Here is a 23,320-nt window from a genome sequence, read left to right on the forward strand (position 1 = left end):
TGTATAGTGCTAATTTAAGTTCTTCTTTTCCTATACATATCCCTTTAATTTCTTTCATCTAATTGCTCTGGCCAGTGTTTCAAGAACTATGTTGAATAGAAGTGGTGAAAGAGGGCATCCCTGCCTTGTTCCAGCTTTTACAGATAATGCCTTCAATTTTTCTCCGTTTAGAATGATGTTATCCTGAGACTTAGCATAGATAGCTTTTACCTGTTAGCCCTAGTTTTTCTAGTGTTTTGAACATAAAGTGGTGCTGTATTTTGTCAAATGCTTTTCCTACATCTATTGAGATGATCATATTCTTATCTTTAAGTCTATTGATGTGATGGATTACATTTATTGATTTCCATATGTTGTAACAACCTTGCATTCCTGGGATAAATTCCACTTGATCATGGCGCACAATCTTTTTGATATGTTTTTGTATTGGATTTTCCAGAATTTTATTGAAAATTTTTGTATCTATGTTCATTAGAGATATTGGTCTGAAGTTTTCTTTCTACAATGTGTCTTTGACTGGTTTTGTGATCAGGGTGATATTGGCCTCATAGAATGTGTTTGGAATTACTGCCTCTTTTTTTATTTCCTGAAATAAATTGAAGAATATTGGTATTAGTTCTTCTTTAATGGCCTTGTAGAACTCAGCTCTGTATCCATCCAGTCCTGGAATTTTCTTGGTTGGTAAGCTTCTGATGGTTTCTTCTATTTCCTCACTTGATATTGGTCTGTTTAAATTGTGTATATCTTCATGACTCAATCTGGGCAAGTCGTATGACTTAAGAAATTTGTCAGTGCCTTCAATGTCTTCTGTTTTATTGGAGTATAAGATTTCAAAGTAATTTCTAATTATCCTCTGTATTTCTGTTGTGTCTGTTGTTATATTACCTTTTTCATCAGTATGCTTGTAATTTGAGTTTTCTCTCTCCTTCTCTTTATTAGCGTGGCTAAGGGTCTGTCAATTTTATTTATTTTTTCAAAGAACCAACTTTTGGTTTTGTCAATTTTTCAAATTTTTTTGTTTTGATTTCAGCTCTAATTTTAATTATTTCTTGCCTTCTACTGATTTTCCTGCTGATTTGTTCTTCTTTTTCTAGGGCTTTCAGATGTAGTGAGAGGTCATTTATTTGTTGACTTTTTCTTCTTTTAAGGAATGAACTCCATGCAATGAATTTTCCTCTTAGTACTGCTTTCATAGTGTCCCAGAGATTTCAATATGTTGTGTCTGTGTTCTCACTTACCTCTAAGAATTTTTTAATTTTCTCCTTGATGTCTTCTGCAACCCATTGTTCCATCAGTAGCATATTGCTTAGTCTCCAGGTGATGGAGAAATTTTTATTTTTTATTTTGTCATTGATTTCCAATTTATTCCATCATGATCTTATAAAATGCATGGTAGTATCTCTACTTTTTTGTATTTGCTAAGAGTTGCTTGTGGCACAGTATATGGTCTGTTTTAGAGAAGGATCCATGTGCTGCTGAGAAGAAAGTGTATCTGCTTGATGGTTGAAATATTCTATACATGTCAAATATTCTATATATGTAAGTTATTAATTGTATTATTGAGTTCTATTGTATTATTGAGTTCTTTATTCAACTTTTGTTTGGAAGATCTATCCAGTAGTGAGAGAGGTGTGTTAAAGTCACCCAAGATTATTGTGTTGTGGTCATTTTGACTCTTGAACTTGAGAAGAATTTGTTTGATGAACATAGCTGCACCATTGTTTGGGGCATATATATTTATGATTGTTATGTCTTGTTGGTGTATGGTTCCCTTGAGCAGTACATATTGTCCATCTTTATCCCTTTTGATTAACTTTGGCTTGAAGTCTACTTTATTTGAAATAAGAATTGAATCCCCTGATTGCTTCCACAGACTGTGTGAGTGGTTTGATTTTTCCCAACTTTTCACCTATAGTCTGAGTATGTCTTTCCCTATCAGATGAGTCTCCTGGTGGCAGCATATTATTGGGTCTTTTTTTAAAATCCAATCTGCTAGCATATGTCTTTTGATTGGTGGGTTTAGGCCATTAACATTTAGGATTATTATTGAGACATGATTTGTATTCCCAGCCATATTTGTTTGTTTTTGTTATTTAACTTGACTTGGTTTTCCTCTTTGATTAGTTTTTCCTTTAGTGTACTACCTCTCTCTGTTCATTTTCATTGTTGTTTTCCATTTCCTCTTCACGAAATATTTTGCCAAGGATATTTTGTAGTGACAGTTTTCTAGCTATAAATTTTTTAAACTTTTTTTTATCATGGAAGGTTTTTATTTCATCTTCAAATCTAAAGCTTAATTTTGCTGGATACAAGATTCTTGGTTGGTACGCATTATCTTTCAGAGCTTGATATATGTTGTTCAAGGATCTTCTAGCTTTCAGGGTATGTCTTGAAATATTTGCCGTTATCCTAATTGGTTTTCCCCTATATGTAATCTGATTCCTTTCTCTTGTGGCTTTTAAGATTTCCCTCCTTATTCTGTATGTTGGGCATTTTCATTACAACGTGCCTTGGTGTGGATCTGTTGTGATTTTGAACATTTGGCATCCTGTAGACTTCTTCAATTTGGATTTCCAATTCATTCTTCATGTTTGGAAAGTTTTCTGATATTATTTCATTGGATAGATTGTTCATTCCTTTGGTTTGGACCTCAATGCCTTCCTCTATCCCAATAACTCTTAAATTTGGTCTTTTTATGCTTTCCCATATTTCTTGAATGTTCTGCTTGTGGTTTCTTACCATGTGTGATCTATGTGCTTTTTGAGATAATATATGTTATCTTCATTGGCTGATGTCCTATCTTCCAAGTGGTCTACTCTGTTAGTGATTCTTTCATTTGAGCTTTTAATTTTCTTTCATTTCATAGATTTCTGTTTGTTTGTTTGTTTGTTTGTTTTTATAACCTCTATCTCCCTGTTGAGGTGATCTTTTGCTTCTTGGATTTGTTCATGTAGCTCATTATCAAAGTGATCTTTCACTGCTTGTATTTGTTCTCTTATGTCTTCTTTGAGTTCACAGAACATTTTAACCATGTATATCCTGAAATATTTCTCTGTCATTTTTTCTGCTGTAGCTGCCAATAATGATGTGTTGTCTTAATTTGTTTATGGTACTTTCATCCCTTGTCTTTTCATGTTGCCCATGTGTCTTCCTTTCCAGCTCTGTGGGTCTGGTGTGTTATTGTTTTTACCCTATAGAATTGTAGTGCTCTTGTAGGGTTCCAAGATCCCTCCTTTGTGGGGAAGGACAATGTTAACAGATCCCAATATCAACAATATATCACCTATGAATAAATTGTTGTTATTAAGACATTTACAGTTTAGTCTCAATGTCCAGAAATATTGGGTTCAATTATTATTTAAAATATAACCAGCAGTTTCATAAAAAGGTTTATAGTTTCTAGCAGTGGACAATGAACTGGGGGTCAGGTATAGGATGATATGCTAAGGGGAAAAGATGTGAGGGCATACAGTTAAAAATGGGAAATGTGAAAAAAATATAATGAAGAGGGTTAGTGGCAGGGGAATAGACAGGAAGTAATTTATGGTAGACAAGTATGTGAGAAGAGAGTAGAGTACATAAAACAATCACACATATGTATTTAGAAAAATATAGGTTGTAAAAATAGTAAAATTTGGAGAGTGAAAGAAGAAGAAAGAAAAGAGGTAAAGAAAAGAGAGAAGAAAAAGAAAAAAAAAAGCTTTATGCAACTCCTCTATATTATTCAAGTGACTCTGTCCTCAAAGTCCTATTTCATGCAAAATTCTTTGTTTCACATATGTTGGGGATGTGAGGGCCAGAGGATAAAAGGGTAGAAGAGAAAGAAGAAAAAAAATACTTCAAAGAATAAACCAGGGTTATTGCTAGTTTTAGAGACCCGTTTCTTTCCTGCATTTCTTCTCATCCAGTAGGTGGGGTTGTCTGTTTTAAGCTGGTGTCTCTGCCCTCAGGATGGTGTAGGTAACCAGAGTGAGAAGACTGGACCTGGTGTATAGCATCTGGAAGCAGGGAGTGCCTCCCACCAATTTCAGCAGGAAAATTGCACTTCATGGGTCTCTTTTTGGGACCACTCATTTGAATTGAGCCCCCAGGTATCGTCTCCCTTTCTTGCCTGGAGATTTCCCAGATCCTGGTCTCTCTGTTATGCCCCAAACTTTAGTCACCCTCCCCTCTCTTACTTAGCAGATCCCAACTGCAGGACCTCTCACCCCCAGGCTCACACTAGGCAGGCAGTGCCCTGGTTGCACTGCACACCTGCCCAACTAAGAGCTGTTTTTGTGTTGGGAGGTCATTATGCTGAGTTATTGCCTCTGGGAGGAGGGAGTTGGAAACCAGCTACCTGCTCAGATGGAGATCTCATCTAAGAGCCACGCCCACCAAATATGGCGAGAAAGTTTTCCCAAGATGGAGTTGGTCTGCTTCCAATGCCGGGGTGTCTGGTGAGGTGGGGGAAGCTGGGCGATGGCCTTGTGCTGTGGATAGGTAGCAGCCAAGTGACCTGTGTGGGAGCTGTGCACAGTCTGGAGTTCTGCAGAGGTGCTAATAGGTGATTCTGCTAAGACACTTGAGAGCCATGTGTGAGCTAGAACTGTGGGCTTTGGGTCTAGAGTCCGGAGTCCTACTCAAATGCAGAGGCTCTGATTTCTGCAGGGGGCGGGGTGTCAGAGTTCTAGTGATTTCTGCAAAAACCTGCTGTATAGGGGCCCTCTCACACTTTCTGAGATGTCTTCCAACTAGGTGAGACCTGGGTCATGAAGCGACACAGGATGCTGCCTCTTTCTGGCCTGCCATCTGAGAATGTGCCCCCACTGGGAAAATGCAGGCCCCTTTCTTGAGGCCCAGTTGGAGGACCTGGAAACCAGTGAGATAGAGTCCAAGGGTGAAGAGGACTGGGGTTGAGCACAGGAGCATCTGAGGAGAATCAGTGGTCAGTTGTGGGCCACAGTGGGAGGAATTCAAAAGACAAGAGGATCCTCATAGCAGTAATGTAGACTCTGATGGTCTACATATGTACAAGTGGTGGAGAGAGGAGGATCCCAGGCTCTTAGCCAAAAGTAGCCTGGGGATGGCTCTGTGCTTGGAAAGTGCCTGGAAACCTTGGGATCCCCTCCCCCAATGCCCATTGTAAGCTTCAGCCACGTTGCTAGGAGACTGGAGAAGACACCCCTGTCTGAACTAATTGTACTCCAAAACTTCCGCATGATGACAGGCTAAATTTTTCCCTAATTATCATTATACATTTTCTCTTTGCCTTTCCCATGTGCTGACTCTCTTGGTTATTTTGTTTGTTTTATTTTTGTTTTTTGGAACTTATGCTTCCCTATTTAAAAAAAATTTCCTTCCTCATTTTAATTCGATATATCATCCTATAGCTTATTTTTGAAATCTTACAAATCTTAAAGTATCTTTAGTTTACCCTTGTACTTGATTAAATTTGGCTGGATAAAGAATTCAGGGAGGCTGAAAATTATTTTCCCCTAATTTTTGTGACATTGATCTCTTGTCTTGCAGCTTCTAAAGTTGAGAAAGGTCATGCCATTATGATCTCTGAATTTGTTTCACCCCCACACACACACCCTTTCTTTTAGAGCTTTTATAAGACATTCATTCACAAGTATTTATCAAGCAGCTGTGCTGTGTCTGCTTCTGTTTTAGGTACAAAAGTCCAATTGATGGAATTTGAAGGAGAGATATTTTTTGGTTTTAAAGTGCTTTAGTATTCTATTTTCTTCATTTATTCCTTTTCCCCCACCTATAACAGTTGTAGTCAAGTGTTAGTGGCTCAGATCTTGGTTTGAATCCCATATCTGTTACTTCTTATCCATGTGATAATGGAAATATTAAGTCAACTCTCTCAGTCTCCATTTTCTTATTTGTAAGATTAATTGCTAGTATATCTATTTTACAAGGATATTATGAGGATTAACTGAAATAATGTAAACAAAACTCACAGTACCCAGTGCTATACAAACATAAAATTAATATTATCTCCCATACCTTTCTTGGTTCCTCTCCCCCAGTTTGACCCAGAGGAAGGAGTATTGAATCAGCCCTGCCACAGCAGACTATCCCCCACCATTCTGTACTATTTTCATGTCTCTGCAAGAGAAACTCTACAGAGTATATACCTTAGAGAAAGATCATGGGTTGGGCCAGGGCATTGTGGAGGTTGCTAAACTTCACTTGGAATCTTTCCGAATAGAATAGAAGACATCCTTTTTCTGAACAGAGGGGATACTGCTTGAGCAATACTGTGTCCTTGACAAATGGGAATCTTCATAAAAAACACTTGTGTCATAGACATAGATAATATGCCCCCCACCCTGAGCTATCTCCCCATAATGTATCTCAGTACTTAATCTTGCAAATAAAAGTTCAATATCAGCTTGATTTCTTTTCCCTTATGACTTTCTCATAAAGACAGAAAATTTACATTTAACTGTATGATTTGCTGAACAAGCACATTAAAATAAAATGAAGTTTTCTAAGTTATTTTCTTTTTAATAAGTTCTTTAATATATTTTCTTACTTTTTAGAACCATTCAAAACATTCAAATGCTTCAACATTCATTGCCACAACTTTCTTGTTACTTTAACCCACTTTTCAAGAATGTATCTTATTTGCCTCATGGGTAATCATTATTATCTTTTATACCTTGGGAAATTATAAAAGAAATAATACTTTTTCAATAATTAAGCATTTAAATACATCTTATATTTTCTATTGATAATTAGCAATCGGTGCCGTGTGTGTGTATGTGTATGTATGTGTGTGTATAATTTCTTGTATAAATAATATATATATATATGATTTATACAAGAAATTAAAAATAATTCAATAGAACAACAATTCTATTCTTGGCTCTTCCTATTCCCTAGTCCTACGGAAAATGAATAGTAAATTTTAAGTGTTGTTTCTATTTTTTGAGAATGAAGTAAGGAGTTTAGTCTATGTTTTAATCAGTTTTTTTTTTCATTGTTGTGACCAAAAGACATGATGATAACAATTTTAATGGAGGAAAAGATTATTTGGCTCACAGTTTCAGAAGTCTCAAAATCAACAGATGGCCAACTCCACTGCTTTGGGCCTAAGGTGAAGCATTACATCATGGCAAAAGTATGTGTTAGAGGAAAGCAGCTCAGGACATAGCAAACTGGAAGCAAAGAGCTTCACTCACCAGGAACAAAATATAAATCTATCCACAGTTACTACCAAGTTAATCCTATCAGTGGATTAATACACTGATTAGGTTAAAGCTCTTCTAACCCAATCATTTCACCTCTAAATTTTCTTGCATTATCTCACACTAGAACTTTTGGGGAACACCTCATTTCTAAGCTGTAACAGTATAATAGTGAAGCTTCAGGACCTGACCAAAAACTAGATTTTGCTAAAACATTTTAATGGGAATTTTCCAGATGCTTTAAGCAACTGAGTAGGGAGAGGGATGAGTATAGTTTTCATTTCTATGACCTCACTCTTTTCTCAAAAGGTCTCTTAATTTTTTCTTATGTGCAGGAAAGGTTATTTAATCTCACTGACTAGTTTTAATTTTGCAGTTGTGTTATTATTGTCTTTTAAAAATTATGGGTGCATGCAATAAATGCAGTGAATACTTGAAAAAATTTACCAAGACAAAATGGAAACTATTTCAGTTATCTTCAGAAAATTTCACTTAAAGATATTATACATCAGTATATTTTGAATTCTCTGAGAATTCAAATTTTGCAAATATTAACAGTTTATAACTGATCATTATTCTACTCTTTTTTGGCTTTGTTAAGATATAATAAATAAATATCATTCTAATTTCTTATGCAAAGTATTACCACCTTTTAAATGCCAAAGTGAGAATAGATTATGGACTACACCCACGGACATGCAATGTGAACTACACAAACTATGATTACTAGCCACAGGTTGGTAGAGTGGTGAAGGTCAAACCTGCTTCAAATCAGGCATGATGGCCACATGGCTGTAATCCCAACAGCTCCAGAGGCTGAGGCAGGAGGATTGTGAGTTTAAAACCAGCCTCAACAACTTAGCAAGGCTCTAAGCAACTCAAGGAGACCCTGTCTCTAAATAAAAAACAAAAAGGGCTGAGCATGTTGCTCAGTGGTTAAGTGCCTCTGAATTCAATCTTCAGTATTAAAAAAAAAAAAAAAACCTTCTTCAAGTGAGTTCAACAGAGTAGAGAAGCTGGAGACCATGAATATGAGGGGTTTTGTTGCAAAAAAGAACTACAGAAACTGTGGGATAGTTAGATGGCATAGAGTCAATAGAGGTTTTTTTGTTTTGTTATTTAAGATAGGAGATATGTCATTTTTATATGCTAATGGTAATGATTCATTTAAGAGTCAATTGCATAGAGCACAATTTTTCATATCTCTGGTTGTATATAAAGTGTGTTCACACCAAAAAAAAAAAAAGAGTCAATTGCAGGTGAAAAAGTATAATTACTGAAACAATACCCTAAAGCAGAAAGAGGAAAAGGGAACCAATGGAAGGATTTACCATAAATTGGAGTGAGGTGATCACTGTTAGAGGAAAGGAACTTGTACAATATGAGTACTATGCAGGTTTGTTGACTGATATGGCAGAGGGAGAATGTCAACATTTTATTATTAGAGTTATATCTACTTTCTAAGCAATTAAGAATAAAAATTATTATCTAAGAGTGAGGATCTTATAAATAGTATTGGAAGTAAGGGAAGATAAGATATGGATTGAGTTAACAAAGACAAGATAATTAACTATGAAAATGTAGCAAATTTAAAGTAAGACTGGGTAGCATAATTGAGTGTTCTGTATTAAGCCAAGTTCAACTGCTAGCATAAATTCTATTTAAGATTAGGGAGGGAGGGAGTTAGGATTGAAGGAGTTAGGGTATATGTAAAAAGTTATTATAATGACAGACCATAAATCTAAGCTGTATAATAAGACAGGAATTAAGAACATGATAAGATGCATGAAGATATGGTGGTTAATGGATTAAATATTGTGATGAAAAGAATGATTGAGAATTGGAGTCCCCAAGGAAATCAGCTGGAAAAATAAGAAGATATATTGGAGAGTGGGATACTTTTAATTGAGATTATTAAGGAACAAGTTCAAGTGTTAGTAATGACAAAGTTAGCAATGTAACAGTAAATGGACGACTAAGAGGGAATAAAGGACAAGATCAATGGAAGATACAAGATCAAGTAACTGAGAGGTCAGGGTATTGGAAGGGTTGCTACAATACTGAAATCATGAGAATTATGATAGGAAGTACAGTAGAGAGGGTCATTGAGGCAGGCCTAAAATCTTCAATAAATGAGGGGTTGAGATCTACAATAAGGAGGTGTTACATCTATCTAATGGCATGAATTTTAGATAGGATCATGGTCTAGGACACAGAAAAGGACAAGAGGACTTTTAGTCCACCTCTGCCTCCAGTAACATAAAGTATTTTAGGAAGCGATAGTGCCCAAGTAAGAGGACTATGGGGAAAGTGATGTTGTAGGGGAGAGCCAAGTTTTAGCAGATCAAGAAGTAAATGGACAGACATCAGAATACATCAGACACTAGAAAGGCAATATGTCAATCAATGGAAGGGAAACTGATGTGATACAGCAATTTGTATACGGGGTAAAAGGGGGAGTTCATAATCCACGTGAATCAAACCGTGTAATATGATGTATTAAGAACTATGTAATGTTATGAACAACCAATAAAAAAAAAAAGAAGTAAATGGAAAGAAGAGAGAAAAGGCTAGAGATATTTGGGGTTTTGCTGATTATGCTTGTGAGTTCTAAAGGGCACAATAGAAAGATTTGAGAGATAAATGAGAATGAAGGAGGAAGCAAAAGATAGGGGTTGTGTTACAGAATATGTGGGAGGTTCTCTTAAGTTACAGTGTTTGGGGGAAGAAGGAAGGCAGGAAGGAGAAAATTGAAGCCATTAGTTAGATGATTATGTTAGACAGCTTTCTATCACTATACCAAAATACCTGAGATAATCAGCTTAAAAGGAAGAAAGGGTCAGGAGCAATGGTGTGCATCTGCAGTCTCAGCTGCTTGGGAAGCTGAAGAAGGAATATCACTCAAGGTCAGGAGCCCAAGAGTTGGACACCAGCCTGGGTAAGGAGGGACCCTGTCTCCTAAGGAGAAAACAGAAAGAGTGTTGTGTGTGTTGGAGTGGGGTATTTGGGGCTCACCCTTTTGGAGATTTTAATCCATGGTTGGTTGGCCTGTTGCTTTTGAGCCTATGGCAAGGCAATATGACATGGCAGAAGCATGTGATGGGACAAGCCTGTTTACCTGAGGGCCAGGAATGAAAGAGAGGAAGAGGAAGAGTCCAGGGTACCAATATCCCCTTCAAGGGCAAGTCACTCAATGACTTAGAGACCTCCTACTAGACCCCACCTCTTAAAGGTTCTCCCACTTCCAATAGTGCCACATTGGCACCAAGTATTTACCACAGGAGCCTTTAGCAGACATTCCAAATCTAAACTATAGCAATGGTTCAGTTGTTCTACTAAAGTCTAGATTTATTAATTATTTTTTAGCTCATATTATACAGATATAACTTTCATCAATTATCAATGATGAAATATGAGATTAAAGAAAAAAGATCAAAAGTATATAAAAGGCTCTGTGGATTCATTTTATCCATTCTTTGTGTTTTTATCTCTAGATCCTAAGGACTGCAGATATTGCTATAATAATTTGGAAATTAAAATACACAGAATGGAAATTGTCACAAGAAATTTATTGAACACCAATTTGTTTTTCAATAACTGAATAGGTAATAAAAGAAAAATAATCATGAAAAAGTATAGTAATACTGATAACAGAGTGTATGATCCATTTCTAATTTTATGTCATCATACATAAGGTATTTTTTAAAATCAATCCCTTGGTCAGCCTCACAGCCTTAAATTTCATCGATATGCAAACTCACATTCCCTATTGTTTAATAATGCAAAACTAATCAAATGTACATACCAGAAACAAGAACAAATTTTGTGAAATTGTTGCTTATAACAATACATGTAGTACATAACATCTTAAAGATACATTTATACAAATGGGTTACATATTTTATATTACTAGCTTTTAGAGAACTATTCAGATCATCAGACTTTCTGTAAATAAAGTGAAAATAAAATATTGTCTGCCAACATGTTCAACTAAAGGCTTTCCAACCAACAAATATCATGTTGTTTTTATATACAAGAGTTGGAAACTAAAAGTGATCTATGGTGATTCCTCTAACAGTCAAAATAAACGTCTTTTGATTTACAAAAATCTATTCTATGAATACTGCCTTTCTTAGTTTTCCTCTCATAAGCATACTTCTATTTTACATATTCCACTTCACCTAACAAAATTAACAGTAATTCTTTAACATAGAGCTAGTCATACAAAATATCTCATGTTCTAGATTTAGATGATTGCTGTCTCACAGTGTCCTTTAACTTATTCTTTTATTGCTTGGATTTCCTATATAATAGCATTTGGATATAGAGGCTTACTTAATTAGATGGCAATGTGCTCCCTCTCTCTCTCTCTCTCTCTCTCTCTCTCTCTCTCTCTCTCTCTACTGGGGATTGAACCCAAGGGTGCTTTACCGCTGAGCTAAGTTCCCAGCCCTCTCTCTCTCTCTCTTTTTTTTTTAAGGCAGTCTCACTAAGGTGCCTAGGGCCTCACTAATTTGCTAAGGCTAGTCTTGAAGTCACAATCCTCCTGCCTTAGCCTTCTGAACTGCTGGGATTACAGGTATGCAGCACCACACCTGTCAGCCATTTCTTTCTCTTTTTTTAAGGCAAGAACACTGCATGGACAGTGCTACTGCACTTTCTGTTGCATCACACCATGAGGCATTGTCTGCTTATTCCACTTTGATGATGGGTTTGATCAGTAGTTTCAGGTGGAAGAGCCTTATCCCTTCATTATAAAGTTCCTGGTTAGTCTTACAACTAATGGTTTTAACACCCATTGATAAATGTTGTTCAGATTCATTATTCTGGGGGTTTACAAAAATGATTATTTTTAAATTCTATCAATTCTTCTGCACTTATCTTTTCACAATGGGGTTAAGCCACTAATTTGGTATATAGTGGGGTTCATTTGTTTCATTTTCCCTTTTTTAAGGGATTTTTTTGTTTCCATTTTTATTTAATTTCTTGTTATTGTTTTTTGGAAACAAAAAAAAGAATTATGTACCCTTACAATGATGGATTTCATTCTTTCGTTTCTTGGATGAAAAATGCAGGGAATAAAAATTCATCAATTCTGGGGATACAGAAAGAGTTCAAATATTTTATCTTATTTTACCTATTTAGAAAAATGGTATATAGCCTAAGTAAGATCTATTTTTTTAGCCTCCTGAAAAATATAAAGAAAAATTACACCCAGATTACCTTTGGAAATGGAGGCCTTGTATAAGCACATAGTGGGATGTAATATGGCCCAGGATGTTATCTTAGTTATAGAGTTACTCCAAGCACTTTGAAGATTGAGGAGCATAGCAGGGAAGGCCTCATGGAAAACTGGAATCATGCTTAAACCCTAAGGACCTAAACTCTCTTAGTTCACAAGACCTCTGATTTCGCAAGAAGGGAATATATGATAGCATATATGATTAGGCCCACATATGCTATTCAAAATGGAGTGCTAAAATTGTTTCAAATGTTCTGCTGCTCTAACTCAACAGCAGGTTAGTCTTCTTGGTGTCACATTTTACAGTGCTCCAAATAGTTGTAGCTCAGGATAATAAGGCTGGTTTCACTCAAAACCAGCAGAAGACAAAGCACCTTCAGGGAGTTTCTGTGAGAAGAGTAACACAAAAATTAGTGGGTTTTTAACATTTCACAGAATCTTGGCTGAAACAAAAGAGATACTGAAAGACTAACAACTTGAAGTTTTCCTTCACATTTAAACTAAATACATCTTCAATATAAAAAAATGATATAGGCCTTTGAGACAACTCTTTGGGAACTCATTTTGTTTATATTCTGGGACTACCTAATGGTATGAAAGTCTTTGAAGACCTGAAATTACCGTGCATATATTATATTATTCACTAATCAATTGAAATGTCTTAAATTGTATGCTTATAATTATGTCCTCTTTAATAGTAACACTTTAAATTTCCCAGAACATTTTATTCAATTATTGGACACTTTGAAGGAGTATTAGTTTCATTGTTATTATTTCAAAAGGGTAACCATTTGAAAACTAAACAGCTAACAAATTTGTTCTGAGTTGTATTTAATACATTCTGTAAGCATGAATTTATTCCTTTAAAAGTCAACTACTGAGCTGGGGTTGTGGCTCAGTGGTAAAGCCTTTACCTAGCATGTGTGAGGCACTGAGTTTGATTCTCAGCACTACATATAAATAAATAAAGGTCCATGAACACTGAATGAACAGTGGGCTGCAGAAGACATCAAGGAGGAGATTTTAAAATTCTTAGAGATAAATGAGAACATAGACACAACATATTGAAATCTCTGAGATACTATAAAAGCAGTTCTAAGGGGAAAGTTCATTCCTTAAAAGAAGAAAAAAATCAACAAATAAATTACCTCACATTATATCTCAAAGCCCTAGAAAAAGAAGAACAAATCAACAGCAAAATCAGTAGAAGGCAAGAAATAATTAAAATTGGAGCTGAAATCAATTAAATTGAAACAAAAGAAACAATTGAAAAAAATGATAAAACAAGAAGTTGGTTCTTTGAAAAAATAAATAAAATTGATAGACCCTTAGCCTCGCTAACAAAAAGAAGGAGAAAACTCAAATTACCAGCATACGTGATGAAAAAGGTAATATCACAACAGATACTACAGAAATACAGAGGATAATTAGAAATTATTTTGAAAACTTATACTCCAATAAATTAGAAGATATTGAAGGCATTGGAAAATTTTTTAAGTCATATGATTTGCCCAAATTGAATCAGGAAGATATACACAATTTAAATAGAACAATATATACATATATATATATATATATATATATGTTTAAATATATATAAATTTATATATTTATATGTATAAATATATACTTATATATAAATAATTTATATATTCATATATATAAATTTAAAAGTCTACTATTTATTTGTTTGAAGATGCATTTTGGCAAAATGGAGTAAGACTCAAATCAGATGGTTTGGAACTAGGACTTGCTAGGACTTTTGCTGCCCAACCATGGAAGGTGGTAAGTCACTTAACTTCTCATGCTTTGAGTTTTTTATTCTATAAAATGTGGAAGATGTGCCACTATGCTCCCTCCTATTTTTTTAATTTATATCTTTCACTTATATTAATTAGTACAAATCATCATAGTTGGTTTTAGCATTTAATGTCTGCTTTGTTTCCCTTCAGTTTAGCCTTAGTTACAAAGAACAACAATCACATTTACAAAAGAGCTAAATTGTAGTACCATAAATCTTTGCTTGTGAAAGCTGTGATATTGTTATGTGGATTTCTGGCAATGTGTAAAATGTTATTAATGCCTAGCGAGCATCTGTCTGACTATAATGGGAAATTGATGAATGGGAGGAATTGGAGTTAGGATCACATAGTTAAACTGAGACACATGAATGACATCTAAGAGTTTGAGATTCATTTTATGGGCAGTAGGACTCAATGGGAGAATTTAGTGAAATTTGTGTTTTAGGAAGCTAATCTGATAGAGTTATGAGGACTGGAATGTAATGGGGAAGAATGAAGCAGATGTTCTAGCCTGATTCTTGTGATTTTCAAAATATGAGATAATAAGGGTCTGGTTTATTATGGTTGCAATGAAAAAGGACAATATGGGAAAGAGTCAAGAGACACTGGGAAAGAAAGCCAATGGGGACATAGTTCCTGATAAGCTATGATGGATGAGGAAGAGAGAAACAAAACATGAAAAGTTGAGGAGACTAGAAGAAGGTCATTGACTGAAATAGAGAAGGTTGGACGTGTTGTCACTGCAGAAAAGATGTTGGGCATAGTTTAAGGGAAGATGCTTCACCACAGGGGCATGGGAGGTCTTCAAGACCCTCCTGCTACCACATCACTACTTCCAAGACACCCAAGGCTTGATCTTGTTGTAGACAGCAGTAACAGCTTGTGAACGAGGCCCCTAGGAGCTTATTGCATTGCAGGTGATGATTAGAAATGTTCAGAGGAAATGGTACTGGCAAAGTCTTCTAAGGGGAAACAAAACCATGAAGGTGGACAAAATGGTTAAGCAACTGAGTAGATAATTACTCTGATCTACAAACCAAAGAAACAGATAGAAGTTTTCTCTAAATAATTTTGGTTTAGGTTATAGTCATATAGCAGTTTCATTACCATAGGATCTTTTATATGGATCATCTACATATTAATTTAGATTTGGAAAATTGAAGAAAGTAATCAGCAAAACTTGGCTATTTCAATTTCACAACAGATACTTTAGAAAAAGCAGGAAAAATGAGTATATGTTTGTAAAGAGATCAGTATCAGGGATTGAACTCAGGGGCACTCAACCACTGAGCCACATCCCCAGTTGTATTTTGTATTTTATTTAGAAACAGGGTCTCACTGAATTGCTTATTGCCTCGCTTTTGCTGAGGCTGCCTTTTAACTCACAATCTTCCAGCTTCACCCTCCTGAGCTACTGGGATTACAGGCGTGTGCCACTATGCCTGGCTGCAAGAAATTATTGATGAGATATTTGAAGGAATAAGACTCAGTACAAGGTAACATTTTAAACATGGTTTAGGAGTACTGCCATCTTATGGGAAAAAACTGACACCTGGCCCAGAGCAGTTGCTGCTGGTCACCAGCCACTGTAGCTTCCATCAGCCTGTGAGCATGGGGACTACCTTTGCAAATCTCTTCAAGGGCCTTTTGGTAAAAAAGAAATGTGCATCCTCATGGTGGGTCTGGATGCTGGAGGGAAGATGACAATTATGTACCAACTGAAGCTTGGTGAAATCGTGACCACCATTCTCACCTAGTTTTTCATGTGAAGACCAATAAGTACTAGAACACCAGCTTCACCACGGGGGCATGTGAGGTCTGCAAGACCCTCCTGCTACCACATTACTACTTCCAGGATACCCAAGGCTTGATCTTGTGGTAGACAGCAATGACAACTTGTGAATGAGGCCCACAGGAGCTCCTGAGAGTGCGCCAAAAATAAGCTAGGCTACTAGTGTTTGCCAACATTGTCATGGATGCAGCTTTAGCTACAGGTTTTAAATGTAATTAGTGGGTTTCCACTCAGGCAGTTTCTGATACTCTTATGCGATATTACTCAATTTTGTGCTTTTTTTTTTAATTATAAAAAGATAATTGACTCACTGTCAGTGCTGAGAAGGGATTTAGACATGTGAACACCTGGCATCCTGGAGTTCCTGGGCTACAGATTGGTGTTGGGATCCATTTGGTGGTTGATTTTTAACCCCAACCCAGTGCATTTTTAAAAAGTTAAAAGTACAAGATAAGGAGAACACTTGAACACACAGAAGAGAGACTACACCTTCTGTGTACATCCTGAATTTCAAACTCAGATTTCTAAGGGTAACATTACTTCTTGGATGTCTAATTTTTATGTCTAAGCTGTATCAAAACTGAATTCTTGATCTTCAAATTTGCCCTCCTCCAAGTTACTGGCAATTACATCACTTTAGTAGCTCAGACCACAAAACACCAGAGTCATCCTTGACTCTTCTTTTCTCAAACCTCACATTCAATCTACAACTTCTATGGCACTGTTAGTTCTACATTCAGAATCTGATCCTATATCATTTCTTCTACTACTACTACTACACTATGGTTCAAACTTCCATTATCTCTTGTTTGAATTATTGCAATAAGAACAAAACATATCCCTCAGAGTCCTTTTTCCTAATAGTTGCCAGATGTCCTTTAATAACATAAGTCAGGTCAGGTCACTTATCTGCTAAGAATTTTTCAATGGCTCCTGATCTCACTCAGTAAAAGCCAAAGTTCTTACAATAACCTCCAGAATTATACAGGATCTGGCCCTGTTTCTTCTCTGTTCTACTATTTTCCTCCTTGCTTACTCCACTATACCCACCCTTGCCTCCTGCTTTTCCTTTAATATATCAGTCATACTCTAGCTTAGGGCCTTTGGATTTGCTCTTCCCTCACTTATCTCCAGGGCTCTTTCATCTTTTCCAAGTTCTTTATGAAATATCATCTTTTTAGGGAATGACTTGAGAGAATGAATGATGTGTCATGACACAAATGTATGAATGGTATAACATGGTATGAATGAACAGATGCTATAATTAAGACTTAGAGCACCAATTTTACATGCTTCCTCTTTTAATGGAAGTCAACGCACAACTTTCAATATTCATTGAGCACCCATTACATGTAAAACAATGTATTTGGTTGATTGCTATTAGTGAAGGGAAATATTGAATTAAACTTGTTGCTTTAGCAGATGTTCTTGAATATTTTCAAGACACACCAGAACAAATAGTTGACTTCCTCAGCTACTGAGAAAGCAGTATTCATTAACAAAAAGGAATGTCTATCAAATATCCTGGGGCTTCCTCCGTCTAGGCAATCAGAATCTACAAACACAATCTTTTAGTCCAGGCAGTATTTAAATCTCTGCACTGTTTGAAATATGACCGAGTAAATAACTTTTTTTTTTTTATCAATTCTTTGTTCCCTATGGTAAATTGTCTAACCTCATCCAATTCTCAATTCAGGTTGAGATAACAGGGCAATCAATATACCCTTGGGTGTTACAAGTTGGCAATGGGGGAACTTGAGAAAGCAAAATCTTAAAATTTATAAATTTTAAAAATTAGGACTATTGCAGACTAGCTCTGTTTATGTACATTTAAGTTCTTTAAATTCTCCTTTTTTCTTTTTTAAATCCAACTTTCACTTCACACTACTTCTATGATTGAACTCATGATTCAAAAAAGGAGAAACTATCAACCTGAGACAATGCAATATGTAGTTCACCCTAGGAATGGATTTGAGGATTGGAGAGTACAGAGAAAAACAGAAGGATTAAGGGATCAGGTGAAGAGTAATGCTCAATTTATAAACACGTTTCATTTCAAGCCAACAAGTGTCTCTTGCATGCAAAGCAGTAGGCTCATCATTTCAGTAATAATGTCAAGACTCAGGATAAGTCTCTGTCATCAAGAAACTGGGAGTCCCTGGAGTATTATTTAAAACATGCAGAGTAAGTGAAGAAACTACAAGGAGAGAGAGAGGAAAAAAAAAAAAAACTGACTTTAAGTCAGATGTTTTAGTATACCAGGGGCAGTCAAGTACACCAACAACCCTTCCAAAAATTTCAGGTAAGGTCAGACATGATAGGTAACTTGTTTTAAGTCATTAAAGCTAGAAAGTTAATATAGATAGGCTTTGTTTCCTGCCTATTTTTCCAAGTTCAGGCTTCTTTCAGAACACTGTTGATGAACGGACGCCCCTAAGAGGTGTGCGAGGGGAGTAAATTTTGACTGGAAACGTCCCAGTCACCCTGCAAAGAACAAAGAAATCAGAGCTATCTGGGGGCGGCGCTTGGGGTGGGCCTTGAAGGATGAACCCGAAATTGGGCGGGAACCAGTGTTGGGGAAAAGGGCGGGGCTCTCAGGCTAACGAAGTAACGGAGCTGTTTCCCCCCAATCCTTTGAGTCCTGGGGGAGTTAGTCTAGGTTGAAGGCTAGCATTCCGCCGCTTCCTCCCTCCCATCTTTCCCCTGGGGTTTTTCAGGAGCGTTAGCCAATTGCCCCAAGAAGCATCTGTTATTTGTGTAATTTGGAAAACCCCGGTGTTCTGGAAGCACTGAATCCCCTGCACGGTGGGGGTCGTCCGGCAGGCTGGAGCCCCCCCCCCCCCCACGCGCGCTGAGGACTGGGTTAGAACTCGGCCCCGCGAGGCCGGCGGGGCGGGGCCGCGGGCGCACCTGCCAGGCAACGCGGCGTTCGAGGCGCCTGCGCGCTGTGACGTGTCTTGACTCCCGCCTCACTCTGTGTTTACGTGGAGACGTAGATGGCGGTGGCGACCGCTGTGCTCGTGTGGACGAGGACGATTCGCCAGTGATTGCAGCGACTGACTGGTTTTGTTCCGGGGGGAGGCAGCTCCCGGCCGGGCCCTGCGGCCTGGGTCGCGGAGCTAGCCGTCCCACCTCGGTCTGAACCGATTTTTCCTTTCTACCCCCACCCCCTCCCTGTTCTTTCCCTTCCTACCCCGCAGAAGCCATGGAGGACGAAGAAAGAAGGAGAAAGGTAGAAGCTGGCAGAGCGAAGGTAGGAGAGCCGGGGACCGCCGGGCCAGAGGTGGGAGGAGGTGGCCGGGAAAGGGTGGGAGGAGGCCTGGGGAACGAGTTTGCGGCAGCCGGGTGCCCTGCGCTCGGAGGGAGGTGCTGCAGGGTCTGGGTTTCCTCCCCTCCCTCCTGTCCCTTTTCCTAGGACGTGTAAAGCCCGGTGCTGCTACCTAGCTGAGGAGACTTCGGTGGTGATTGAATGGTGTGGCTCTTTTCTCACGACTGCCCCAATAAAACACCTCTCTCTCTCTCTTTTCTTTAAACCGTATTGATAATTAGGTGGTAATTAATAGCCTTTAAACCTCCAGCCCTTCACTTTTAAAGGGACTTTTATGGGTGGTGCAGGCATTGTGTTTTCCAGGGCGGGGATTTAAAGCTTTCCTTTTATTCAGTGGGGAATTTGTGCGCTGATCATCAGCTTGTCTTCCTTAGGTGGCACGCTGGCACTGGAGGACGTGTGTGAGATTGGCCTGTGACAGCTGCCTCAGCAGTGGCCTGAGTGTGCCACAAGTGCCAGCTGTGAACTTGGCTTTAGGGGCGTTTTTAAAAGCGTGTCTTTGTACGTTCCTGTTTGGAGGTCTTTGTCATGGCAGTTGGTTTTGTATCCTGTGGATTGGAAGTTCTGAAGACGGAAAGATTCCACAGAACAAAGCTTTAGAATTCCTGCTTTAAATAATTTGTTTTACGTGTGTGTGTGTGTAGGTGTAGTGAGTTCCGATTTTATGTGTGTGTGCGTGTGTATATGTATGGAAATTGTAACGCAAACATTACAAAACTGTATTATGCATAGATATCCTTGGGGCATCATGAAAAATTTATCGTAGACAAAATATAAATTGAATAGCATTTTTTAAAAAAAAATTACATATTTGAGCAGCTCTTTAGGCTTGCCTGAAAGGCCCCCTTCCTCCCTACAATGAGTTACTTTTTATAGGTGATATTCTTTTTAGAGCTAATGGATAACAATCATACTTGAAACACAATTAACTATTTTTTCCTCTCTTCCTTTCTTTCTTCATTCTTCTACATAAACAAAGGAAACCAGGTCAATGATTTCAGTAATCAATGAAAGAAAGGCCTTACTGCAGAGATGCAGTAGTAGATGTTCATCAGAAGTGTGTTAAAGGAATGTGTATGTTAACCAGCTTCATATTTCTAAAATATAATTGACTTTTTTATAATCTCCCCCTTTTAATGTTAAGACTTAAATGCTTGTATGTAAACAGGTAGATTTTGTTTTTTACTCTAGAATATATAAATGAAGGAACATTGGCATTTTCAGAAGCCCCAAATTGCTTACAGTTGTGCAACCCAAGGGACTAAGCAAACACTCTACATCTAAGGAATTGAATAATTTTGTGTACCTTTTCAAAAGCATGGAAGTTCTGGTTAGATGTCTTATTTGTTACCTAAGAATGTTTACTGCCTTCTACCAAATGTATCTTTCTTAAATGTATGTAAAGCAGTTCTAGTAAACGTAGTTAACTTTGAACAGTCACATTTCATAATAATTAAATTGCTTGCTGTAAGTAGATTTGGCAAAGTAGAATTTTGATTTCTTTATGTATATATTTGTCTTTCAAAAGTCTACCTATGGGGTAAAAATCTTTTTAAGTTAATTTTTATTGTAGTTTATTTTCCTCTAGAAATGAGCCCAGTTTCCAGTAAGAGATCCTTGAGGCTTTTAAGGCAACATATGTTTGCTGCAACATTAGCTATCTGGTATAAAATACTTTACTGAGGTCATGATTCCTCAGCCATGTAAGTGCAATGGAATATTATACAATCATTAAAAGGATTAAGTCTGAGAGGGACATGGTAAATAGAGTGAAAACAACATTATCAGAAATAGTTTAGATGTTGCAGTGGTATACACCTGTAATCCCAGCTACTCAGGAGGCTGAGGCAAGATCCTGTCTGAGGGGGGAAAAAAAGGGAGGGGGAGCTTAGATTATAGCTCAAAGGTAGAGCACTACTGCCCTTTATCTCCACTACTGGGCAAACAAAACTAAACAAGATATGTACATTATTTAATTTGTATAAACATATGTGCTTTTAGAATGGGATTGAAAAACTATTATAAATATAGTTATTCATGGGCTAGGGGTATAGCTCAATGGTAGAGCACAAGTTCCTAGGTTTAGTCCTCAACACCAAACAAAATTTATAAAGCAGTTCTACTAAACATAGTTAACTTTGAACAGACACATAATCAGCAAACTTAGATCAAGAGGTAGAAATAGAGAAATGGCAACAGTCTCTGCTTTCCAAAGTAGGAGAGACAGATGCTCCTGGGTAATAAGTACAGTGAGAGGTTAGATACAGTAGGATTTTGGATGTTACCCCCCCCAACATTTTGTTAAAATATTTAAAATGCTACTGACTCATTTTCTAGAATATTTTATAAGGAAAACTCTCAATATCAATTAAATGCAACCTAGCATAGTGCTTTTCAAATAGCAGGTATTCAGTGTTTGGTTCTCTCCAGCTGTGCATGCTGGCAAGATGAGCTGGTCAAAAGAGCTGGCTGCAACATTAAAGTAAGGAAACAGCGAAGAAGAATTATGCAACACGTGGACATGAGTTTCTCAGGTGGAGGGTGGGCCTGCTCTGCCACCTCAAGGGTCTTCTTCCAAGCTGGAAGGCAAGAGGGCAAGAGAGCGAGTGCACTTGGAACCCCTCTGTTTATTAGGGAAAAGACATTTGATAGAATGTTCCACCCAATAAGGCAGGGGATAGTGTTTCAGCAGGGGTTGCCCAATCCTGTTGGGTACCGCTCAAGCCCAGAGCTGAGGCTCTTCCTTGATGAGTGGGGGTAAAGGCCACTTGCTTGGTATAACACATGATGTGGCGTATGTTGCCAGTCCAATATCCCCTTTACCTAAGGCTTTTGGAGGGTCTTAGCTCATGCACAGGGCGGTCCCTGACATTTGCTTCTTGAATGAATGAGCAGAATGACTGAGTAAGTTCTTAATGTGCAGTGTTACTAGCTAGGTTGGAATTTAATAAGAGTAATCCAGAATTTTCCTAATCAGAAGTCTCTTATTGCTGGTATCAGAAACCACCTAAAATGATCATTTCCCAAAATTTATTCAGAGACTTGGTTCTCCAAGTATCTCATTTGTTCATAAGACTTAAGTGTTAACATTTGATAACAGTTTTACAACGTACAACTTTTTAATCTTTTCTTGGTAATTGGTCTTCTGTTCCTTTCTCTCTAGATTTCTCTAAATTTCCTTTCTCAAGACCTTATAATAAATGATCATTTTAAAAATAGCTTCTCATGTATACAGTATAGTATCTAAATTTTAAAAAAGAATTTTTAGTTGTAAATGGGCACAGTACCTTTATTTTATTTATTTATTTTTATGTGGTGCTGAGGATTGAAACCAGGGCTGCACATGTTGCTAGACAAGTGCTCCACCATTGAGCCACAACCCCAACCCCTACAGTATAGAAGTGTACTTTGTAAAGTATTTTATATTAACCAAAATCTGCAGTAATAGGAGAATGAATTATTTTATGTAGCCATTAAAATAATTCTACAAACACTTTTCAAGTTGGGAAAATGTCCACAGATAATGTCAGGTAAAAAAAAAAAAAAAAAAGAAGAAAGGTACGTTTAAGTATTTATATATGAAGACATCTGAAAAAACATGCACCAAGATGTCAGTTGTGGTTATCTCTGGGTAGTGGGTTATAGGCTATTTTAATTTTTTTATACTTTATTTTACAAATTCTCTACAACATTATTCTTTTATGATCAGGCACAATGTTCAGGTATCATTTAAAAAACAAAGACATTACATGCAGTATGATAAACAGGTTAATGTTGTATGACTCTCATACAGAACAAGAACATGAAATGCAAAATAACTAGGTCTCCTACATTAGTGTAGTCCTGGAACTCTAATTCTTACTCCAGTACCGCTTATATTATGTAGTCAGAATTCTATATTATTGGACATTTATGGATTGCTTTTTTGTTTTTGTCATTCTTATCCATTTTCCTTGCTGTCAGTTTTTTGGT

At 37.1% G+C, this 23,320-nt stretch overlaps 1 protein-coding gene across 6 annotated transcripts in view; it reads left to right on the forward strand.

Annotated features, from left to right (window-relative positions):
• The first annotated feature begins 19,011 nt into the window (after positions 1-19,011).
• Akap9 (A-kinase anchoring protein 9) overlaps positions 19,012-23,320 on the forward strand; it is a 127,332-nt gene continuing 123,023 nt past the window's right edge. For all 6 annotated transcript variants that reach the window (XM_077795946.1, XM_077795948.1, XM_077795947.1 and 3 more), the window contains exon 1: positions 19,012-19,273. In XM_077795946.1, coding sequence (XP_077652072.1) covers positions 19,226-19,273 — 48 coding nt within the window. In that variant the 5' untranslated portion in view covers positions 19,012-19,225. The remainder of the gene's footprint in view (positions 19,274-23,320) is intronic.

This window comes from Urocitellus parryii, chromosome 3 (genome assembly GCF_045843805.1).
Source record: "Urocitellus parryii isolate mUroPar1 chromosome 3, mUroPar1.hap1, whole genome shotgun sequence".
In the NCBI taxonomy this organism is placed as follows: domain Eukaryota; kingdom Metazoa; phylum Chordata; class Mammalia; order Rodentia; family Sciuridae; genus Urocitellus; species Urocitellus parryii.